Source organism: Sinohyriopsis cumingii, chromosome 18 (assembly GCF_028554795.1).
Source record: "Sinohyriopsis cumingii isolate HCF-2022 chromosome 18, ASM2855479v2, whole genome shotgun sequence".
NCBI classification, from domain to species: Eukaryota; Metazoa; Mollusca; class Bivalvia; order Unionida; family Unionidae; genus Sinohyriopsis; species Sinohyriopsis cumingii.
In genome coordinates this window covers 41512066-41530644 of record NC_142978.1, presented here as the reverse complement: position 1 = coordinate 41530644, position 18579 = coordinate 41512066, and the positions used below count along the sequence as shown (strand labels likewise).

The following is an 18579-nucleotide window of genomic DNA, read 5'->3' as shown; positions in this document are numbered from 1 at the left end:
GTTTAATGTGATAAAAAGTGCACAACTAAGTCAACTGAATAATTGATTTATAATTTCTAACCTGACTGTGACCAGAATGGCACTAATACTGGCATCCACTGCACCTTTCATGCTTAACGAACTTTCCATACTAACACAGCGCCATATTGCGTACAGTATGGGCTAGTTTATTTCCATCAGACAACATAATGACATATTTCATCCTGGTCGGTAACTGCCAGATAATTCTGTAAATTATATCACATTGCAGACATGAACACTTTAATTAAACCGCATGTTAAAACCATGGAAAATGCAAATTTGTTGTCATTCTTTTCTTTTGCTTGATTTGACATTGTAAATATCAGAAGCAAACAACATATGTATGTACATCTGTAGTCGTGCACACACACCCCTTTGCTGAAAATGGACTTGTCCAGGAACTGGAAATGGATATCGAGCATAGTCATCTACTGTATTGAAAACTTCTGCTAAGTATGAAACTCGCACACAATGATGGTATTATTGACACCCTGGTGGCAATTAGGTTAGAAATTATATATCAATGAATGAACTGAGTAAGTTCTGTGGATTTCTGATCTTGTTCATGCTTTTCGTTAATGGAATCGGCAGGGAGGTACAAACAAATGGGCATGTATATTCTGACTATAGAAGTACACATGCAACACTGGTACTATAACAGATGATTGACTACAAGCCTGATACAATGCATTAATAAACAAAGCTAACCATTCTGATTCTGCAATATACATAGCAATAACAAGAAATCCCTTTTGTGTCAACCCCACCCTTTATTTTGCAACAAAGCATAAAACTAACATTTACCTCACTCTGACAATGGATGGACTTATAGATGCAAATGTGGTCAGTTGGACATACAGACATGCACATGGATACCCAAGTGATCGCTATGTCAAACTACTGCCAAGATGTGCTAAACAAAACATGAAATAAAGGATAGTTCCACATGTAACTATGAAGTTCTTAACATATAACAATTACAAAATTATTTAGAGACATGTAATTCAATATACTGCCTTACAATGTAAGAATCAACTTCTAATTTGAAAGCTGGGTTCCATGCCAAATAAATGGAATTCTTTTTATTAACAATACTGTTACATTGCTGTGTGCCATTTTCCAAATGAAGGGAAACTGTCTCATTAAAAAATACTGTTACAATGATGTGTGCCATTTGCCGCATAACAGGAAAATTTCTCATTGAATATACTATTACTGCAGCAAAATCAACAGATGTAAGAAAATGTTTCTTAAATCAGACAATCCCAGAAATGACAATACCCTAAGCTGCTTGAATGATGGTGCTATTTCATCATACAAGGTCAATTTTTCATCATACAATGGCACCAGAGCTCTATTCTGTCACAAGGAAATTAGTTTGCTGGGATAAACTGGCTGGAACCAAGTCTAATTTTACCAAAAATCACATTGTATAAATTTAGTGGCTCAGATGAAGCACCGTATCTGGTAAAGCCCATGGGAGATAAATCTGCAAAATCAAATGCAATAGGTCTAATCCATCTAACACGTAACAGGGAACTTACTGATTATAAACAAAATAATGAATTTCAGACAATTACCAAGAACTTTATCCCCAATGTTGAGCATTGACTGAAACAAGTGGGATGTCTCGAGTTTTACAAGTATAACAATAAAAAATTCCTGGTGTATCTGTTACTTTGAGTAAATCAACAGAACCAGCTTTCTGTAAAGCTGGAACATACCATCTTGCGTGTACAATATTTACATAAGCACATGCAGAAAGAAACCATTTTCATAAAACATATCAATCAAATTCTGAATGCCCACATGAGATCATTATCATCTACATATAACAGTTCAGGTAAACAATATTTTCTAAATAAGACTAGACTTACTCAGCATGCGATAATTCAGCTTTTACTATAAATGGGACCACCTGACAGACTTTGGTCACATTTAGTGTCAAAATACATTTCTTGATATGCAATATCAATACAATAATTACAGCAAGTTTAAACTTCACTACTTGATGACTTTACTAACATGCACATTGTATGATGAATGATGAAAGTAATTAGGGATGGATGGGTACCTGGCTCGGCCACCTACACCTGGCTGGGTTTTAAACTACCTGGAAATACACGGTCTGGAGTGGTCTTAAGATAAAAATTTGATCTTAACAGATCAGTCACACAGATTGTCTTTCTGGGTGTCAATAAAAACAAAAAAAACAAAAATTGTATGGTTGACAAAAATGAGGGTAAGAGTTGTGAAGAAACAGATTAAATGGGAGTCAAGAAAACCCGGCCCTGCTGGGTATCTGGATCTGGTAACATTCCCCTACCTGTCCATCCCTAAAAATGATATTTACTAAAGTGTAAGTTACTGCACCTTTTAATGAGCCTTTCCAGCATTCTGTAAAAAATATAAACTCATTAAAAAATGATCATTATCTACCTTAAACAAAACTCTTGTTCACAAACAAAAATATCTGAATTATTACCAATTAGATAATTAAGGAAGTGAAAATCAAATATACAAGATACCAACATGGTCATTTCTGCCTTGTCAATGTATTATAACATTTGTCTTCCTTTTGTGAGATCAATCTCAGTAAAAAGATAGAAAACATCTGATTAAAGCCAGTAACTGTTTGACTAAAATTAACTGAATACCATATACATGTGTGGCTTGGAACAAAATACAATCAGTGCTTTACAATTCTTTTATGAGTCAGAGGAGTTGAGTCATCAAAATGGGTAAAATAATGAAAACATATGTATGGAATAGATAACATTTTCCATACAATAATCAAGATGAATTTACAAACAGCTGAGCTTCTTTGATCACTTGAAACATATCAGTATGAACGGGGGGATGGGTGTTCTTTACCACACGTTCCTTGTACTTTATTCGGTCTTTAAATTCAGTTTATAGAAATCATGAATGCCACAAAATTAATATGCCATGATAAACGTCAGGACACCATTTTCAAAATTCTCAATCTGCAGAAGAAATGTTGAGATATTAACTGAAATTGGTGCCAGATAACCTACTGAAAGAATGCAGGGATCATCCTGGGCTTCGCCAATGTCGCAAATTGCGATTTTTTTTCCTTATTGGCGACAAAAATATCCCATCTGGCGATTTTTTTGGCGACATACTTTTTGGTTATTTAATTTGTACATACAATCGTGGATTTGGACTGGATAAATTAAAAGGCAGAACGAAAGGAAGCCACAAACTTGACTAAGCAATGCATTGGTATCAATCTGTTACACAAACAATCCTTTGTTCTTATTGACAACCCCATCTTTATAGTGCATTGTTACATCATAATCTGCTTATGCTGACATCTGGGCTGAGTACTGTATGCTGCAATACAGTCAATCATGCTACCGCACTATACCTACAACTGACCGACTTCTGAAGACGCGAATAGAACAGATACAATTAATTGTATGGCTAATCCTTCTGTTTTTTTTATACATATACCAATACAATAGTTTTGCTGAACCTTCATAGAAAACTGATAAGCTTTGAAGTACCCACAACTGTGTATAAATACAAAGCAAATGGAAACAATCTAAATCACAATTACATCTGTCGCCAGTGCAGCATTTTACTCATTGATCTTTTCCTTTTGCCATCAGTCCTGTGTTACGGCTGCAGAGACTTAAACTCCGCAACAAGAAATAGCTAAAAAAAAAAAAAAAAAAAAAAAAAAAACAGTTTTGCATAATTAATAATAATTATTTATTTCTCAAAATACAGGAGTGAAAGAATCCCTAAGTTGGGTGTGAATTTATGCTTATATATACGGTCCAATATTGCCAGGTGTTGACTCGTGTAAGTTTCATTCGTGGGAATGGAGATCCTATTTTTCTTGTCGAGAAAATTTATACAGCATTCAGTGATCATTCTTGGGATTTAGGAAGCAATTCGCTACAAGCTTTGTGAAGCTAGCCATAAAGGGGGGGGCTGCTGAGAGACTACTGGTGTCACCTGTCAGCACTGTACACTGTGAACGTGGATTCAGTAAGATGAACTTCATAAAAACTGACATCAGAAATAAGCTCTGCATCTCATCTCTCGAGAATTTAATGAGAATCAGCATGTACAGATGTGAAAAATTAGACTTTGAAACTGCATTCAACAAGTGGGCAGCCCTAAAATCGCGACGGATCTTCATGTAACACTTTGTAACATTTTGTTAATGCTTCTTGTAATTAAAGTATTAACTAATCCATCTTCTGTAATTTTCATTGCCTGTTACATTAATAGACTAAATTAACACTTGGAAAAATGTACACTACTTTTTTTGGCGACACTTTTTGAAAATTGGCGACAAAATACTGAGGTTGGCGATTTTTTTGGCGACAGCTTTTTAAAAGCCAGGACCATCCCTGAGAATGACAATGACATCTTATTTATTTCCATTTTTGCCTACTAATTTATCAGATCATTAATATATCAGAGGTACCATAGAGCTATTAAAATGCTGCTACATCAAAATTTGAAATTTTCCTCTGTGAATATATTCAACGGGAACTTTATTTAAGGTATGTAATGATCATTTTACTATCAGTTGATAAACTGTATAGACAATGATGGAAAGGATTAATAGTAATGCAGTGGCTTAAATTCATTCACTGATGGTATTTGATAACAACTAAGCACAGGAGAAAAATTGCAGGAACCTTGAATGTGTCCATGTTTCAATCAAAGTGTAAAGAAATCAATAATAATTATTGGATAACCAGTCCATAATGCTCCTGAAATCTATCTGCACCACTGATTGATTCCAAAGAATCGGACGCCATGAAACTGTGGTAGTTTGGGAATAATACTGAGGGCACAAAAACCAGCGTTGATCACAAAATGCACTGTGTCATACTTTGTGTAAAAACTGGCCAGGAAAAATCTGAAATACAAAGAATGAGAAAATAAGTTACAGTATGCACAAAGAATACTGATTATATTTCACTAGGTGTAAATTTCACTCAACTTCACTTCAGAAATGGATTCTATTAAGTCAGTTTATGAATTGCAGTTAAAACCCTAAAGGATTTAATACAGGTGGCAATATCATGTTTTTTTTTAAATGAATCAAATCTACAACCAAACAGAATGATGTACCTCAGACTTGACTTTGCCTAAAAAGCCTAGAGATTTAACAGTGATGTGGGTTCTATATCACTGGATACTTCACAGTGTAGTGGGGTGTACATTACTGGATACTACACTCGCTTAAGTGGAAAATGGTCAGTACACTCTGTGCATATTGTTGAGAAAAGAATTAAATATTGGCACAATTCTCCTTTTAATAAAAAAGTTATCCTTAAAGTTTAAAGGAGCATAAGCAGCAGTTTTTAATTTTACTCAAGTGATGCTTAAAAAATTATTTATTCTTTTCCATTTTTCAGGCCAAATACATCTCAATGACAGAAGGAATTCTAACCAGTAAAAAAAAAAAGGTACTTTTTGCAATCTTTTTGTTAGTATTAAGTTGCATTCAACTTGTAATTATATGCAAGTTGGAAAAACAAAGAAGTCAACCAATAATAAACTTTCAGGGGAATGTTCATAAAGAGCCTAATACACTAACATAATAATAATATTAATAATAATAATAATAATAATAATAATAATAATAATAATAATAATAATAATAATAAAAATAAATACTTTAAACAAACATAAAACAAAAAATAATAAAAGCATATTTGAATACATTTAGTATAATAGTAACAATTGTATATAAAATGCATTATGAGAATAAACTGGATTACAGGTATTTCAATATATACCTTGAAAAATGCCCTGTAATATAATAGTCTTTTGTTCTGAACCCATTTAGATTTGTTTCTAATCTAATTGGTTTTGAGAGAGTTCATTCCATATAATAGCACCGGAGTAAGCAAATGACTTTTATAAATATTTGTTTTTGGAAATGATGTTCTGCAATGATCATCAGTAGTCCAAATGAGGAAGAATGAATGTACTATAAAATAGCTTTTGATTATGGAGCAGTAGATAAGTTTTTAGCCTCAGTAAAAGATAAATTATTGAGCTTATTCCAAAAGCAAACATCTTTCACTTGCTTTCACCAGTCTAGATTCTTATCAACATGAACTCCCAAAAGTGTTTACATTGTCAGGCTATCTTCCATATACAGTTCAAGATTTGGACAATCATTGCCTAGTTCCAATAAACACTGCCTTTGTGTTTGGTTGATTGATAAATATGTTATTCATCTGACACCAGTATTCTTCAACCAATTGTTTTGTTCAAAGTTCAACATCAGAATCAGACTTATGCAAAGTAGTAACATCTGAATATAGATCTGCTTTTGAATGTGTACATACAAGGGCAAGTCATTGATAAACAACACAAATAGTATAGGCTCTAAAACAAATCCTTGTGGAACTCCTATGTTGATGGACATTGGCTCTGATTTAATGTTACCACTAAATTGTTTGGTGGCTTCTTTCCAAGAGGTATATGATATGATCCAAGAGTGGTAAGTGTGACCATTAATTTTGTAGTTTTCATGTAAGTATATTATGGTTAACCAAGTTAAAAGCCTTCTTAAAATCAAGGTATATAGTTCCAGCCAATTCTCCAATGACCACAGCAAGCAACCATTCATCAATGAGTTTTGTTAGCACATAATAACAAAGTTCTGTCTAAATCAAGAGTGGGATTAGTGAATCAAACAGTACACAGAAAAATAACCAGAAAATGTTTTGGAGTCATGTTTTTCAAACAGTTTAGATATGGTTGATACAGTATATGTTGGTCTAAGATTATCTGGAATTGATAACAAACCCATTTTATAAAAAGGCATAAACCTTGACAGATGAGATGACTGTATATGATTTAGGCTTCTAACATAGCTTTAACAACTTTAGTCATACAGCTATGATGTCTGCAGAGTTGTAGTTTATAGTCATGTCTAGCACTGGAGCATCATGATGCAGACATATAGTATCATGTCCCACACAGTCACATTATCCTGACACCAGGCCGACCAGTCCTAACACTAACCTCTTAATGCTGAGTAACAAACGAGGAAGCTGCTTGTACCATTATTATAAGTTTATAGTATGACTCAGCCAGGGTTTGAACAAGCAACCTCCTACATCCAAGGCAGTTCTCTATCCACTTAGGCCACTGGAGCAGTCCAGATTAGATTAGAAGATTCCCTTATGCTTTTTGTGTGTGTGTACATGTGTGTGTGTGTGTGATTTGGATTTTTTAACATAGATTTAACAATTTTTCATTCATATCGCTACGATGTCTGCAATGAGGCAGTTTATAGTGATGTCTAGCACTGGGGCATCATGCCACAGACATGTAGCATGATGCCCCGCCCAGTCACATTATTCTGACACCAGGATGACTTGTCCTAACACTAACCTCTTAATGCTGAGCACCAAGCGAGGCAGCTGTTAGTACCATTTTTGTAAGTCTTTGGTATGACTCGGCTGGGGATCGAACCCACAGCCTCCCACATCCCTATGCCTATTTGTTGGGTAGGCAAAGCATGTTTACCACCAATATGCCTATATGTTGGGTAGACAATGCCTAATTAATGCATACCACTATGCCTATATGTTGGGTAGACCAAGCCTAATGCTATTAGTAATGTTCACAATGCTATGAGTAGTGAATACTGTTCACAATGCTATGGTGGCGCTATACAGTTTCGCATTTTGCATAGGGTTAGGATTTTAAAGAAAAAGAATTTCCCCGGCTCTCCTCACTGGTTATACTGGCTATTTAAAAAAGATCTTGTATATCTTAGGTATAATGCAAAGAACCTTTAATTCCCTTTATTTTGGTGTATGATTGATGGGTGTACTAAGGGTTATAGAGTATACAGCTTGGCCTTACTTCAAATGTGCACCTTTCAAAAAAGTGCTAGCTCTACTTGGTCATTTTCACTTCCTGAACTTCAGAGGTTAATTGTAGAAAAAAGAGCTGATAACTTTTTTTACATTTTATATATTTGGTAATTCATTCATTGCGCTTTCAGAAGCTGGTATTGTCTAGTCTGGCAAAATTCATTTTCCCTATTTTAATAGCTGCTATGTATAGTGCACTTTAGACTAATTCAGACTGATTTTTTAACACAAGGGAGCAGTCATTTTAGTTAGCAGTGTACTTAAATCATGTAAAATTTCCAAAAGTACAATATCCAAAAGAAATATCATCCACATTACATTAATGTAGCATAGAGATATGCCAACATTCTCTCCACTGTGCATGTTTTAAATGCGAACTACTTCACCTTACATACGTCACTCTCTCAAAAGTAGATATTATCTGGTGAGCGCCACCTATGAGTAGTGAGTCATGTTTACATTGCTATGAGTAGTGAGTCATGTTTACAATGCTATGAGTAGTGAGTCATGTTTACATTGCTATGAGTAGTGAGTCATGTTTACATTGCTATGAGTAGTGAGTCATGTTTACAATGCTATGAGTAGTGAGTCATGTTTACAATGCTATGAGTAGTGAGTCATGTTTACAATGCTATGAGTAGTGAGTCATATTTACAATGCTGTGAGTGTTATCTGAACATATTTGGACCTACACATTTTCTATACATGGATTTTTAAGCTCTCAAAGATTCTCACTCAGCTGCTTTTGACGAGCCTTGATTTCCTCTACTTTATCCCTTGCACACTTTCTATATGTATTAAGCACAAAAATCCACTCTGTGTTTGTGTGTGTGTGTGTGTGTGTGTGTAAAAAACACAAAATTTGGTTTCTACACAATTAATTAAGAACAAGAACATGCATTTCCTGTATTTTAGATAGTCTTACCCATAACCAGTGTAATTGATAATAATAATGAACAATAACCTAATGCACAGGAGTGGGATGCAGCATGGAAACCTAAGAAGCCACTACCAAATTCAACATATATCCATTAATATGGCATTATTGAAAATGAGGACTGTTCTGTGCATGGGCATGGAAAGTGCACAAGTGTCTTACTGACAATTCTTCACTCTGTGGAAGCATGTATTTACATCAAAAGGACAAGTTTTTGGACACAAAAAAGTAAAAAGCGATGGATAAGTTATTGCTGCCAGGCCACAACACATTATCCATGAACAACCCCATCCCACCCCCTGACTGTGAACTTAAGGCCACAAGCCAAAATCCATCAACCACCCCATTGTGAACTAAAGACCAAAACACATAATCCATTATCCACCCATCTGACCTCAAGACTGAACTAAAGGTCACAAACAATCCATCCCACCCTATACTGTGAACTAAAGGCCACAACCCATAATCCATAATCCATCCCACTAGCCTGCTTACAGTGCCATGGGAACTATTGTTAGGAACTTCTTGGTGGGTGTGAACTGGTCTCCGTTATCAATCTGTTCCCACTGTGTCTCTGTCCTGGCTTTTCCCGCATCAAGTGTCAACCACGGAGTTCCCTTTGTCACATGCAGGATCATGAACATTGCCTAGTAACATAATAACAGCATGTTCAGTTAGCTAATTTGTGTCTAAGTACTGAGAATATGTATGATTTGGAGGATTTTGATAATACAGGATATAAGAATGAACATAAATTACAACATATTGATATATTTGTCCTTTTTTATTATCATAAGCTAATACCAATACAGCCTAGGTCACCCCACACTCTTTGGCTCTAATTGTTATGCAATGGAAAGCAAAACCAGAGCCTTGTAAAACAAAAATGATGTATCCCTAACTGTGGGATGCTAGACAATGCTGAAAGTGTCGACTAACATTAAATAAAATTAAGAACTAAGACAATGGGTCCCAATTCACACTTTTTAGGCAAGGAAAAGTAAATTTTATATCAGTCAGGAAGAATGTTGTAAGAACAATTTAGTTACGCATAGCGTAGCATCGTTTTGTTCTCATTTAAATTATTATGTCATAATATCAATGACGTAAACAAACTACATGGGGGTATAGTTCTTACCATTTTGTCCCTTGACTTATATCTGGAAATTATCAATTCAGATACTGCATCAACAGGACAAGGCTATACCCAGTATCCCTCTAAATGCATACAATCATAAATGTTTAAAATCTTTTCTCCTCTTTTTAGTAGAAATTGATTTTCAAAATTATTTTGAGCAAAAATATTTCATTAACTACTTATCATGAGCAAATCCTACTATCATGATGCACTGTCTGAAGAAATACATAGCTGTCAAATTACAGCAAGGGAACAAATCAGTTAAATTATTTCTTCTTCATAATAGAACTTAAGTTATCTCCCCTTCATAGGCTGATTGATTTTTATGGCAAAAAGAAAGTACCACCTATAGTATGAGGACTGTGAAATTACCACTACTTTGCTGCATTATCTTTATCCTGAGAGAGTCAGAGATACAAATTTTGATTTGAACAATGTTCTTCTCATGGTCTTTTAAACCAAGATATGTGTACTGCTGACTTTAATGCCACTCGAATTTCTATCAAAAAAGTTTATTTATTTCTTGACCAGGTGAAAAGAGGGAAGCCTAAAAAAAAATTATGTTTGAGAGTATTACTTTGACTAATCTGGGCAATTTTCTGTGAAAAGATCATCAAGTTCATGAATTACAAGATGTCTAACTAAAACATAAGTCTCATATATAAATCAAACATTCACATTAGACAATGTAACCAGTCTAACCAAACCATCTGTCTCATAAATAAATCAAACATTTACATTAGGCAATGTAACCAGTCTAACTAAATAATGAGTCTCTGCAAATCAAACATTCACGTAAGGCAACATAACCAGTCTAACTAAACCACGAGTCTCTGTAAATCAAACACCCATCTACATAATGTACAGATCAAGGACTGAATCCACAAAGATGAACATGACAGTCACTGATTATTACGAGTCTTATATTTCTGCCTTCAGCTAATGTGGTTATGTGAGAAAGCTTGCCAGTAGCTTCTTGTGGCTCAGTGGTTCTTCCCAGGTTTTCCAGTTCTTCCTCCACCAATAATACTGGCCGCCATGCATTGCCTATCGTGTGCTGAAAAATCGCATTAAAACCCACAGCAACAATATTTCTGCCACTGGTGCAAAACGAAGCTGTGTCTTATCTCTGCTAAACACCTAAATATGGCTACTACACAGTGTAGTGGTGTGTAGGTTAATGACACTTATGCTTGCAAAAGTGGAATGGTATGTACCCTTTGTGTTCTTTATAAAATAAAGTAGAATTTTCACCTATTGAGTTATCTCACTCAGTTTCATATGCTGATCAAAAAAAAATCTTGTAGATTTCAATTTTTGAGAAGTTGGTGGTTCACTGAACTTTAGATGGCAAACTTTTTCCACAACCACTTCCAACTACCTTCTCTCCCGTTGACCTTCCAGACATGTTTGCAAATTTCTTCCATGACAAAGTACAAACCATTAGAGATAAGCTTGACACCACAATTTCAATTGACCCGTCGTCACCATACAGTTGGGATACAAAATTTAAGCGGCAACCATTTGCAGCATTTGAACCTGTCTTGGTGGATTTCGTATGTACAATCCTAATGAAGAGTGTACCAAAATCATGTGAACTTTATCCAATTCCAACATCACTGCTGCTTGAGTGCTTAGATCCAGTATTGCCTTCACTAACTGATGTTATTAATACCTCTCTCTCATCAGGGGAATTCCCATCATTTTTCAAAACTGCCATTGTAAAGCCTCTGCTGAAGAAACCAACACTAGACCATAACGATTTAAAGAACTACCGCCCAGTTTCTAATCTCCCATTCATATAAAAAATCTTAGAAAAGGTTGTTCTATCCCAGCTTATATCTCATCTGAATTCAAAGTCTTTTTAGCAATGTACAATCTGCATATCGCCCTTGCCACAGTACTGAAACTACTCTTCTAAAAGTAGTTAATGACATTCTCCCTGCTTTGGATAGTGGAAAGATTACAGTCCTCACCCTCCTTGATTTGTCTGCAGCATTTGACACAACAGACCATGACATATTACTTCACTGTCTCCAGCATGTATTTGGCATTCATGATACAGCCTTACTGTGGTTCAAGTCCTACTTGGTCAACAGGACACAAATTGTGTCTGCAAATGGAATACACTCCAGCCCCGTTGAGCTATGTTGTGGTGTTCCACAGGGGTATGTTCTTGGACCAGTTCTCTTCATTCTGTACACTCAGCCGCTCTCAAGTGTCATAGATCATCATCCAGTGTCTCACCAATTGTACACTGATGACACCCAAATATACAAATCTAGCCACCCAACTGAAGTTGATGCTACCACCTAAGGTGTAGAGAGGTGCATTTCTGATGTGAAATCATGAATGACATGTAACAAGCTGCAGATGAATGATGACAAAACTGAGGCCATTCTGATCACAACACAAAGACTTTCTCATTCACATCCTTTACCTCAAACAATAAATATCAGCAACATCAACATTAAATTCACACAATCAGTACAAAACCTAGGTGTTACTCTGGACAGTACTCTCACATTGGACCAACATGTCATGAACATATGCAAGGCTGCATATCTTGAGCCGAGACACATCAGCTCCATTTGCAAATATCTTTCAGCTGATGCCACTAAAACACTTGTGTGTTCATTAGTACTTTCAAGACTGGACTATTGTAACTCAATTCTGTCTGGTTCATCTCAATATCTACTCCAGAAACTTCAAAAAGTTCAAAACACAGCCGCTCGGATCATACTTAGAGTACCACGATCATAGCACACCTCCCTGCTGCTCTGTACCCTACACTGGCTATCCATTCGATCCAGAATCAAACACAAAATTTGTTCTCTGTGCTATGTTTCACTGATGGACTCTAGTCCAACATACCTATCCGACCTCACCCATGTGTACACACCAGCAAGATACTTACACTCTTCTTCTGACAATCGTATACTCATTATTCCCACTATGAAAACAAAGACATATGGACAGTGTTCTTTTGAATACCAGGGCCCAGCAACGTGGAATGAATTGCCCACTGAACTTAGACAAAAAGACACAGTGATCCCATTCAAGAGTGCTCTGAAAACTCACTTATTCTGACTGCAAGAACAAACTTAAAGACCTAATAATGTTTTCTACCTTAAATATTCTCAGCATGTTTTTTATGTTTTCTAATTTCATGGTGTTTGTTTTTGTAATCATATCATTATATATGTTTTTTATCTTATAGGTGTTGTCTAATGTTGTAAAGCACTTAGAGCTCTAAAGATTAGGCGCTATACAAAGTCCTCATCATTATTATATATATATAAGTCTTTACACAACAACTGAATATGCATGTAGTAAATTTACACAACGACTGAATATGCATGTAGTAAATTTACACAACAACTGAATATGCATGTAGTAAATTTACACAACAACTGAATATGCATGTAGTAAATTTACACAACTGAATATGCATGTAGTAAATTTACACAACAACTGAATATGCATGTAGTAAATTTACACAACAACTGAATATGCATGTAGTAAATTTATACAACAACTGAATATGCATGTAGTAAATTTGCAAAAGAACTGAATATGCATGTAGCAAATTTTTACACAAATGTCCTGCTTATGAAAATTCAATAACTGCTGGTATCCATACTTACAATATCGTGGAGAACATTTGTCAGTGTCCAGGCCACAGGTGTCGAGAAGAAAGGCATGCTGAGTATCAGCAAGTGGGCCATGAAGATAATAAGAATATAGGATACCCACATACCACGCTGACTAAAGTAGTAGTGGGTTGGATTGTCATCACTTCGGGCCACGCCCACGTTCATTCTTATAGGTTCATCTGAAAATGGGGAAGAAATCTTTTCCATTTTATATATATATATATATATATATATATATATATATATATATATATATATATATATATTAATTAAGACCAATGGGAAACAAGCCAATTTTGCTAAAACTTTTGGTAAGTGTTAATTTGTATGTCTGTTCTGGAAGACTGAATGCCCTGATTGGACTCTGGATCAAAGAATGGTTGAATAGTAGAACCTAGAAACTTGTCACTGATTTTGTGGAATCTTCACACTGCAGTACTGACAAATGTAATTTGTGTTGGGTTGGGTACAGTTCTTTTCAATATTTTCATCAATGTCACTGACAATATAGCATGCAGCAGATGATAAAAAAATAGTTTCTCAAACTGAAGAGCCAGGCTTACTAAGGATGAAGATATTCAAAATTTGTGTCAACAGAGAATTAACTGGCAAACACTGTTTGTTGTGTGCGAACGTGTTTTTGGATTTTAACATAGCTATAACAATTTTAGTCACAATGCAATGATGTCTGCAGTGTTGCAGTTTATCATGATATCTTGCACTTGAGCATCATGCTGCGGACATGTGGCATTATGTCCCACCCAGTCACATTATCCAGACACCAGGCCGACCAGTCCTAACACTAACCTGTTAATGCTGAGCACCCAGTGAGGCAGCTGTTAGTATCACTTTCACAAGTTTTTGGTATGACTTGGCCAGGGTTCAAACCTGCAACCCCCTGCATCCAAGGCAGACACTCTAACCACTTAAGCCATCGGAGCAGTCTACTGTTTAGTGTAAGAAAAATTTAGTCTTCAATTGTGAAAACAAGAATTAAAATAATCTATACAGCACAACATGCATGGGGAAGAATTATGGAGGGTGGACAGTGACTTTAATATCCCTGTAATATTTGACTTGAAACTGTTCAATGTTGTTGAAAAGGTCAATCAAGTCTTTCGGATCATGAAAAGACATTTTTTTGGCAAGACACAGAAAAATCATATTACATCTTTATAAGTCTTGTCTGACCACATCTGGAATATTGCATTCATGCACGCAACCTCTATTATAAAATATTTATACAGCTCCTGTGGAGCTATATCAAGATGAGTCACAAGACTAACAGATTTCAATGTCTTCCATATTTATTGAGTCATAAGACGGACAGATTTCAATGTCTTCCGTATATTTTGCATTGAAAGACTGAAAGATAGATTTCAATGTCTATCACATCATTTTAGCCACAAGACTGATGGTATTTAATGTCTTCTTTATATCTGGAGTCACAAGACGTATAAATTTCAAAGTCTTCCACATCTTTTGAGACAAAATATTGATGGATGGATATCAATGCATTTCAATGCTTTGACTCACAAGAGTGATAGATTTCAGTGTCTTCCATATCTTTTGAGTCTCAAAACTGCTGGATGAATTTCTGGGTCTAACATACCTTGCGAGTCATGAGACTGATGGATTTCAATGTCTTTGTATTTTCTGAGTCATGAGACTGGTGGAATCCATATCATTTGAGAGATGAGACTGATATCTCTGAAGTCACATGACTAATGGATTTCAGTGTCTTCATATCTTGCGAGTAATGAGACTGATGGATTTCAGTGTCTTCCATATCTTTGAAGTCACATGACTAATGGGTTTCAATATCTTCCATATCTTGTTTGTTGTGCAGCTGATGGATTTAAAAATGTCTTCCATATCTTGTGAGTCATGAGACTGATGGATTTCAGTGTCTTCCATATCTTATGAGTCATGATGGATTTCAATGTCTTACATGTCTTATGTGACGTAAGACATGGATTTCAATGTCTTAAATGTACTTGAGTTGTGATACTGAAGGATTTCAATCTCTTCCATGTCTTTTGAGTCATGAGACTGAAGGATTTCAATGTCTTCCATAGCTTGTAAGTCATGAGACTGATGGATTTCAATGTATTCCATGTCCTGTGAGTCATCAGACTGATGGATTTCAATGTCTTACATGTCTTGTGTCATGAGACATGGATTTCAATGTCTTAAATGTACTGTGAGTTGTGATACTGAAGGATTTCAATCTCTTCCATGTCTTTTGAGTCATGAGACTGAAGGATTTCAATGTCTTCCATAGCTTGTAAGTCATGAGACTGATGGATTTCAATGTATTCCATGTCCTGTGAGTCATCAGACTGATGGATTTCAATGTCTTACATGTCTTGTGTGTCATGAGACATGGATTTCAATATCTTGTATGTCTTGTGTATCATGAGACATGGATTTCAATGTCTTACATGTCTTGTGTGTCATGAGACTGATGGATTTCAATGTCTTACATCATCATATAGTTCCTTCATCCGAACAACCTCAAGTCTGTAGTTCAACAATAAGTATGTTTCAGGAGTTAACATTGCACTGTGCAACAATGTAATCAGCAATCAGTACCAAATTTACCAAAATCAATATCTGTTTTTGCCACCAAAATTAAAATGCATCACAATGTACATTAACGATATTTACTGCAGACTCGAGGTTGTTCGGATCTTACCTTTCAGTCAATGGTGAAATCCAAGACTATCCAAATGCAAAACGGCACTTCTAGAAAATATCTGTCCCAACATCCAAATCGGCGAACAATTATTGCATTTTCTCCATTATGTCACAAACTGAACTGTGCCGAGCTGTTTTGAAAATTGAACTATTCTTGATTACAACTGGCTTAAGTTAGAAATTAGCAGACGCAGTTAGGATAAACTAGCAGTGTTGGAACTACCGGGTTGTGCGGATTGGTGTCTTCCCTTGTGTTATACTGTTACAGGTTAGAAACCCCATCCCTCGATTCAAGGACGGATACTCCAATTTTTCTTTTTAATGAGCTCCTGTGGTTCCACTGACACTTAACTCAATACAATTATTTCCTCCGTTTATGAAGTCCTAATTCTCAATTGCTAGGGTGTAAGAGTAACATATTTATAATTTTTTTTATCTTTACATCAGTCAACAACGAAAGAAATCTCTTAACATTTTGTGACATTATTATGAATTAAATGTGTTTTAAGTGCCATTAATGACTTTAAATCTACGTAGGCAGAAAAGTAATATATATATATATATATATATATATATATATATATATATATATATATATATATGAGAGAGAGAGAGAGAGAGAGAGAGAGGGGGTTTGTGTGTTACAAAGTGTAACGGTACTTTGAGCACGTACGCAATAGAGTCGGTATCAGGAGAAGTACGTTATGATTCAACCTTGCTAGATAGGTTGGAAGTTTCCAGGTATCTGACAAGTCAGCTTTCTCTGGAATACTTCAAGTAAATTTGTTAGAATATACACTTCAAAAATAAATGCTTCGTACTGACTACGTAAAACGATCTGCCAATTAACCGGAAATTACCCTGGCGCTAGCGCCACTTCCGTTCAACTTGGGTCAAACAAAATACGTGAGCGAATCCACGCTCCGGAACCATACAAGGATTTGCAGTTCTTTGTAGGATCAAATTATAATAAAGAATAAAACAAACAAACAAAAAATGACACGTACCAATAATCTTTATAAAAACATTTGGAAAATCATCTTAAGAAAGGTTCTTGAATTGTCATACTGAAAATTGAAAGACAAGAGTAAAATATGTTAGCTATTTCACGTCCTACATCCTACTCCTCACAGTGCGTTACAATCAGGACATAAAAATTGTTCGTAAGCTTCATTATTATCAAGAATGTAGTGACTAACCAACTTAAAAACGAAAATCCCAAACAATAAAGCTACCAAATTTAAAACGGTCTCTATATGAAAAGACTTCAGATGGATAGAAAGAAAAAAACTTCCGTATTCCTTTGGAATCTTTAAATCTGTCTCATAAGGAGCAAGGGAAACTTTCTACCTTTTAAGCTTTCGGTTACCAGCTATGCCTTTACGATTGAGCAGGCTCTAATTGAAACCCTAAACTAACATTTTGTTAATGTTTTTGAGCCTATTGTGACTGAGCGGTTAAGTCAATATTTTTTAGTCTATTTGGACAAGCTCATAAGTCACGTTTCTCAGTCTGTCCAGACTAAGCAGTTAAGTCATGAAGATCATATTTTAATTGCAAAACGTATACAAGATAAATAATGCAAAAATCACTTCAATGTACTGCTAATGACCATATATGATGTAAAAGATTAACCATTTAAAGAAAGTCACTTCAGTATACCACTAATAACCATATATGATGTAATAGATTAACCATTTAAAGAAAGTCACTTCCGTATACCACTAATAACCATATAAATGTAAAAGAAAGTCACTTCCTTATACCACTAATAACCATATATGATGTAATAGATTAACTATTTAAATAAAGTCCCTTTAGTATACAAATAATACCCATATATGATGTAATTGACCAACCATGTAAAGAAAGTCACTTCAGTATACCGCTAAGAACCATATATGATGTAACAGATTAACCATGTAAAGAAAGCAACTTCAGTATACCGCTAAGAACCGTACATGATGCAGTAAAGTATAAAAGGAAGAGATGGTATCGGACCAAAGACAAACTCTATAAAGTAAAGGATAAAGGAAGAGATGGTATCGGACCAAAGACAAACTCTATAAAGTAAAGGATAAAGGAAGAGATGGTGTCGGACCAAAGACAAACTCTATAAAGTAAAGGATAAAGGAAGAGATGGTGTCGGACCAAAGACAAACTCTATAAAGTAAAGGATAAAGGAAGAGATGGTGTCGGACCAAAGACAAACTCTATAAAGTAAAGGATAAAGGA

The 18579-nt window shown here is 35.3% G+C and overlaps 1 protein-coding gene across 3 annotated transcripts; it reads right to left on the bottom strand.

Annotated features, from left to right (window-relative positions):
- Positions 1-3989: 3989 nt before the first annotated feature.
- LOC149776480 (ORM1-like protein 2) lies at positions 3990-17215 on the bottom strand. 3 transcript variants are annotated; one of them, XM_089940910.1, is made up of 5 exons: positions 17018-17215; positions 14452-14591; positions 13636-13823; positions 9346-9497; positions 3990-4927 (listed from the first exon to the last, which is right to left on the bottom strand). In XM_089940910.1, exons 2-5 carry the CDS (start codon positions 14546-14548, stop codon positions 4786-4788), a joined length of 579 nt encoding a protein of 192 aa, XP_089797036.1. In that variant the 5' UTR covers positions 14549-14591; positions 17018-17215; the 3' UTR covers positions 3990-4785. The 3 variants fall into 3 exon arrangements, with proteins under 3 accessions (XP_089797036.1, XP_089797037.1, XP_089797038.1); XM_089940911.1 differs by lacking the exon at positions 14452-14591; XM_089940912.1 differs by lacking the exons at positions 14452-14591; positions 17018-17215 and adding an exon at positions 16343-16482.
- Between the last annotated feature and the right edge of the window lie 1364 nt (positions 17216-18579).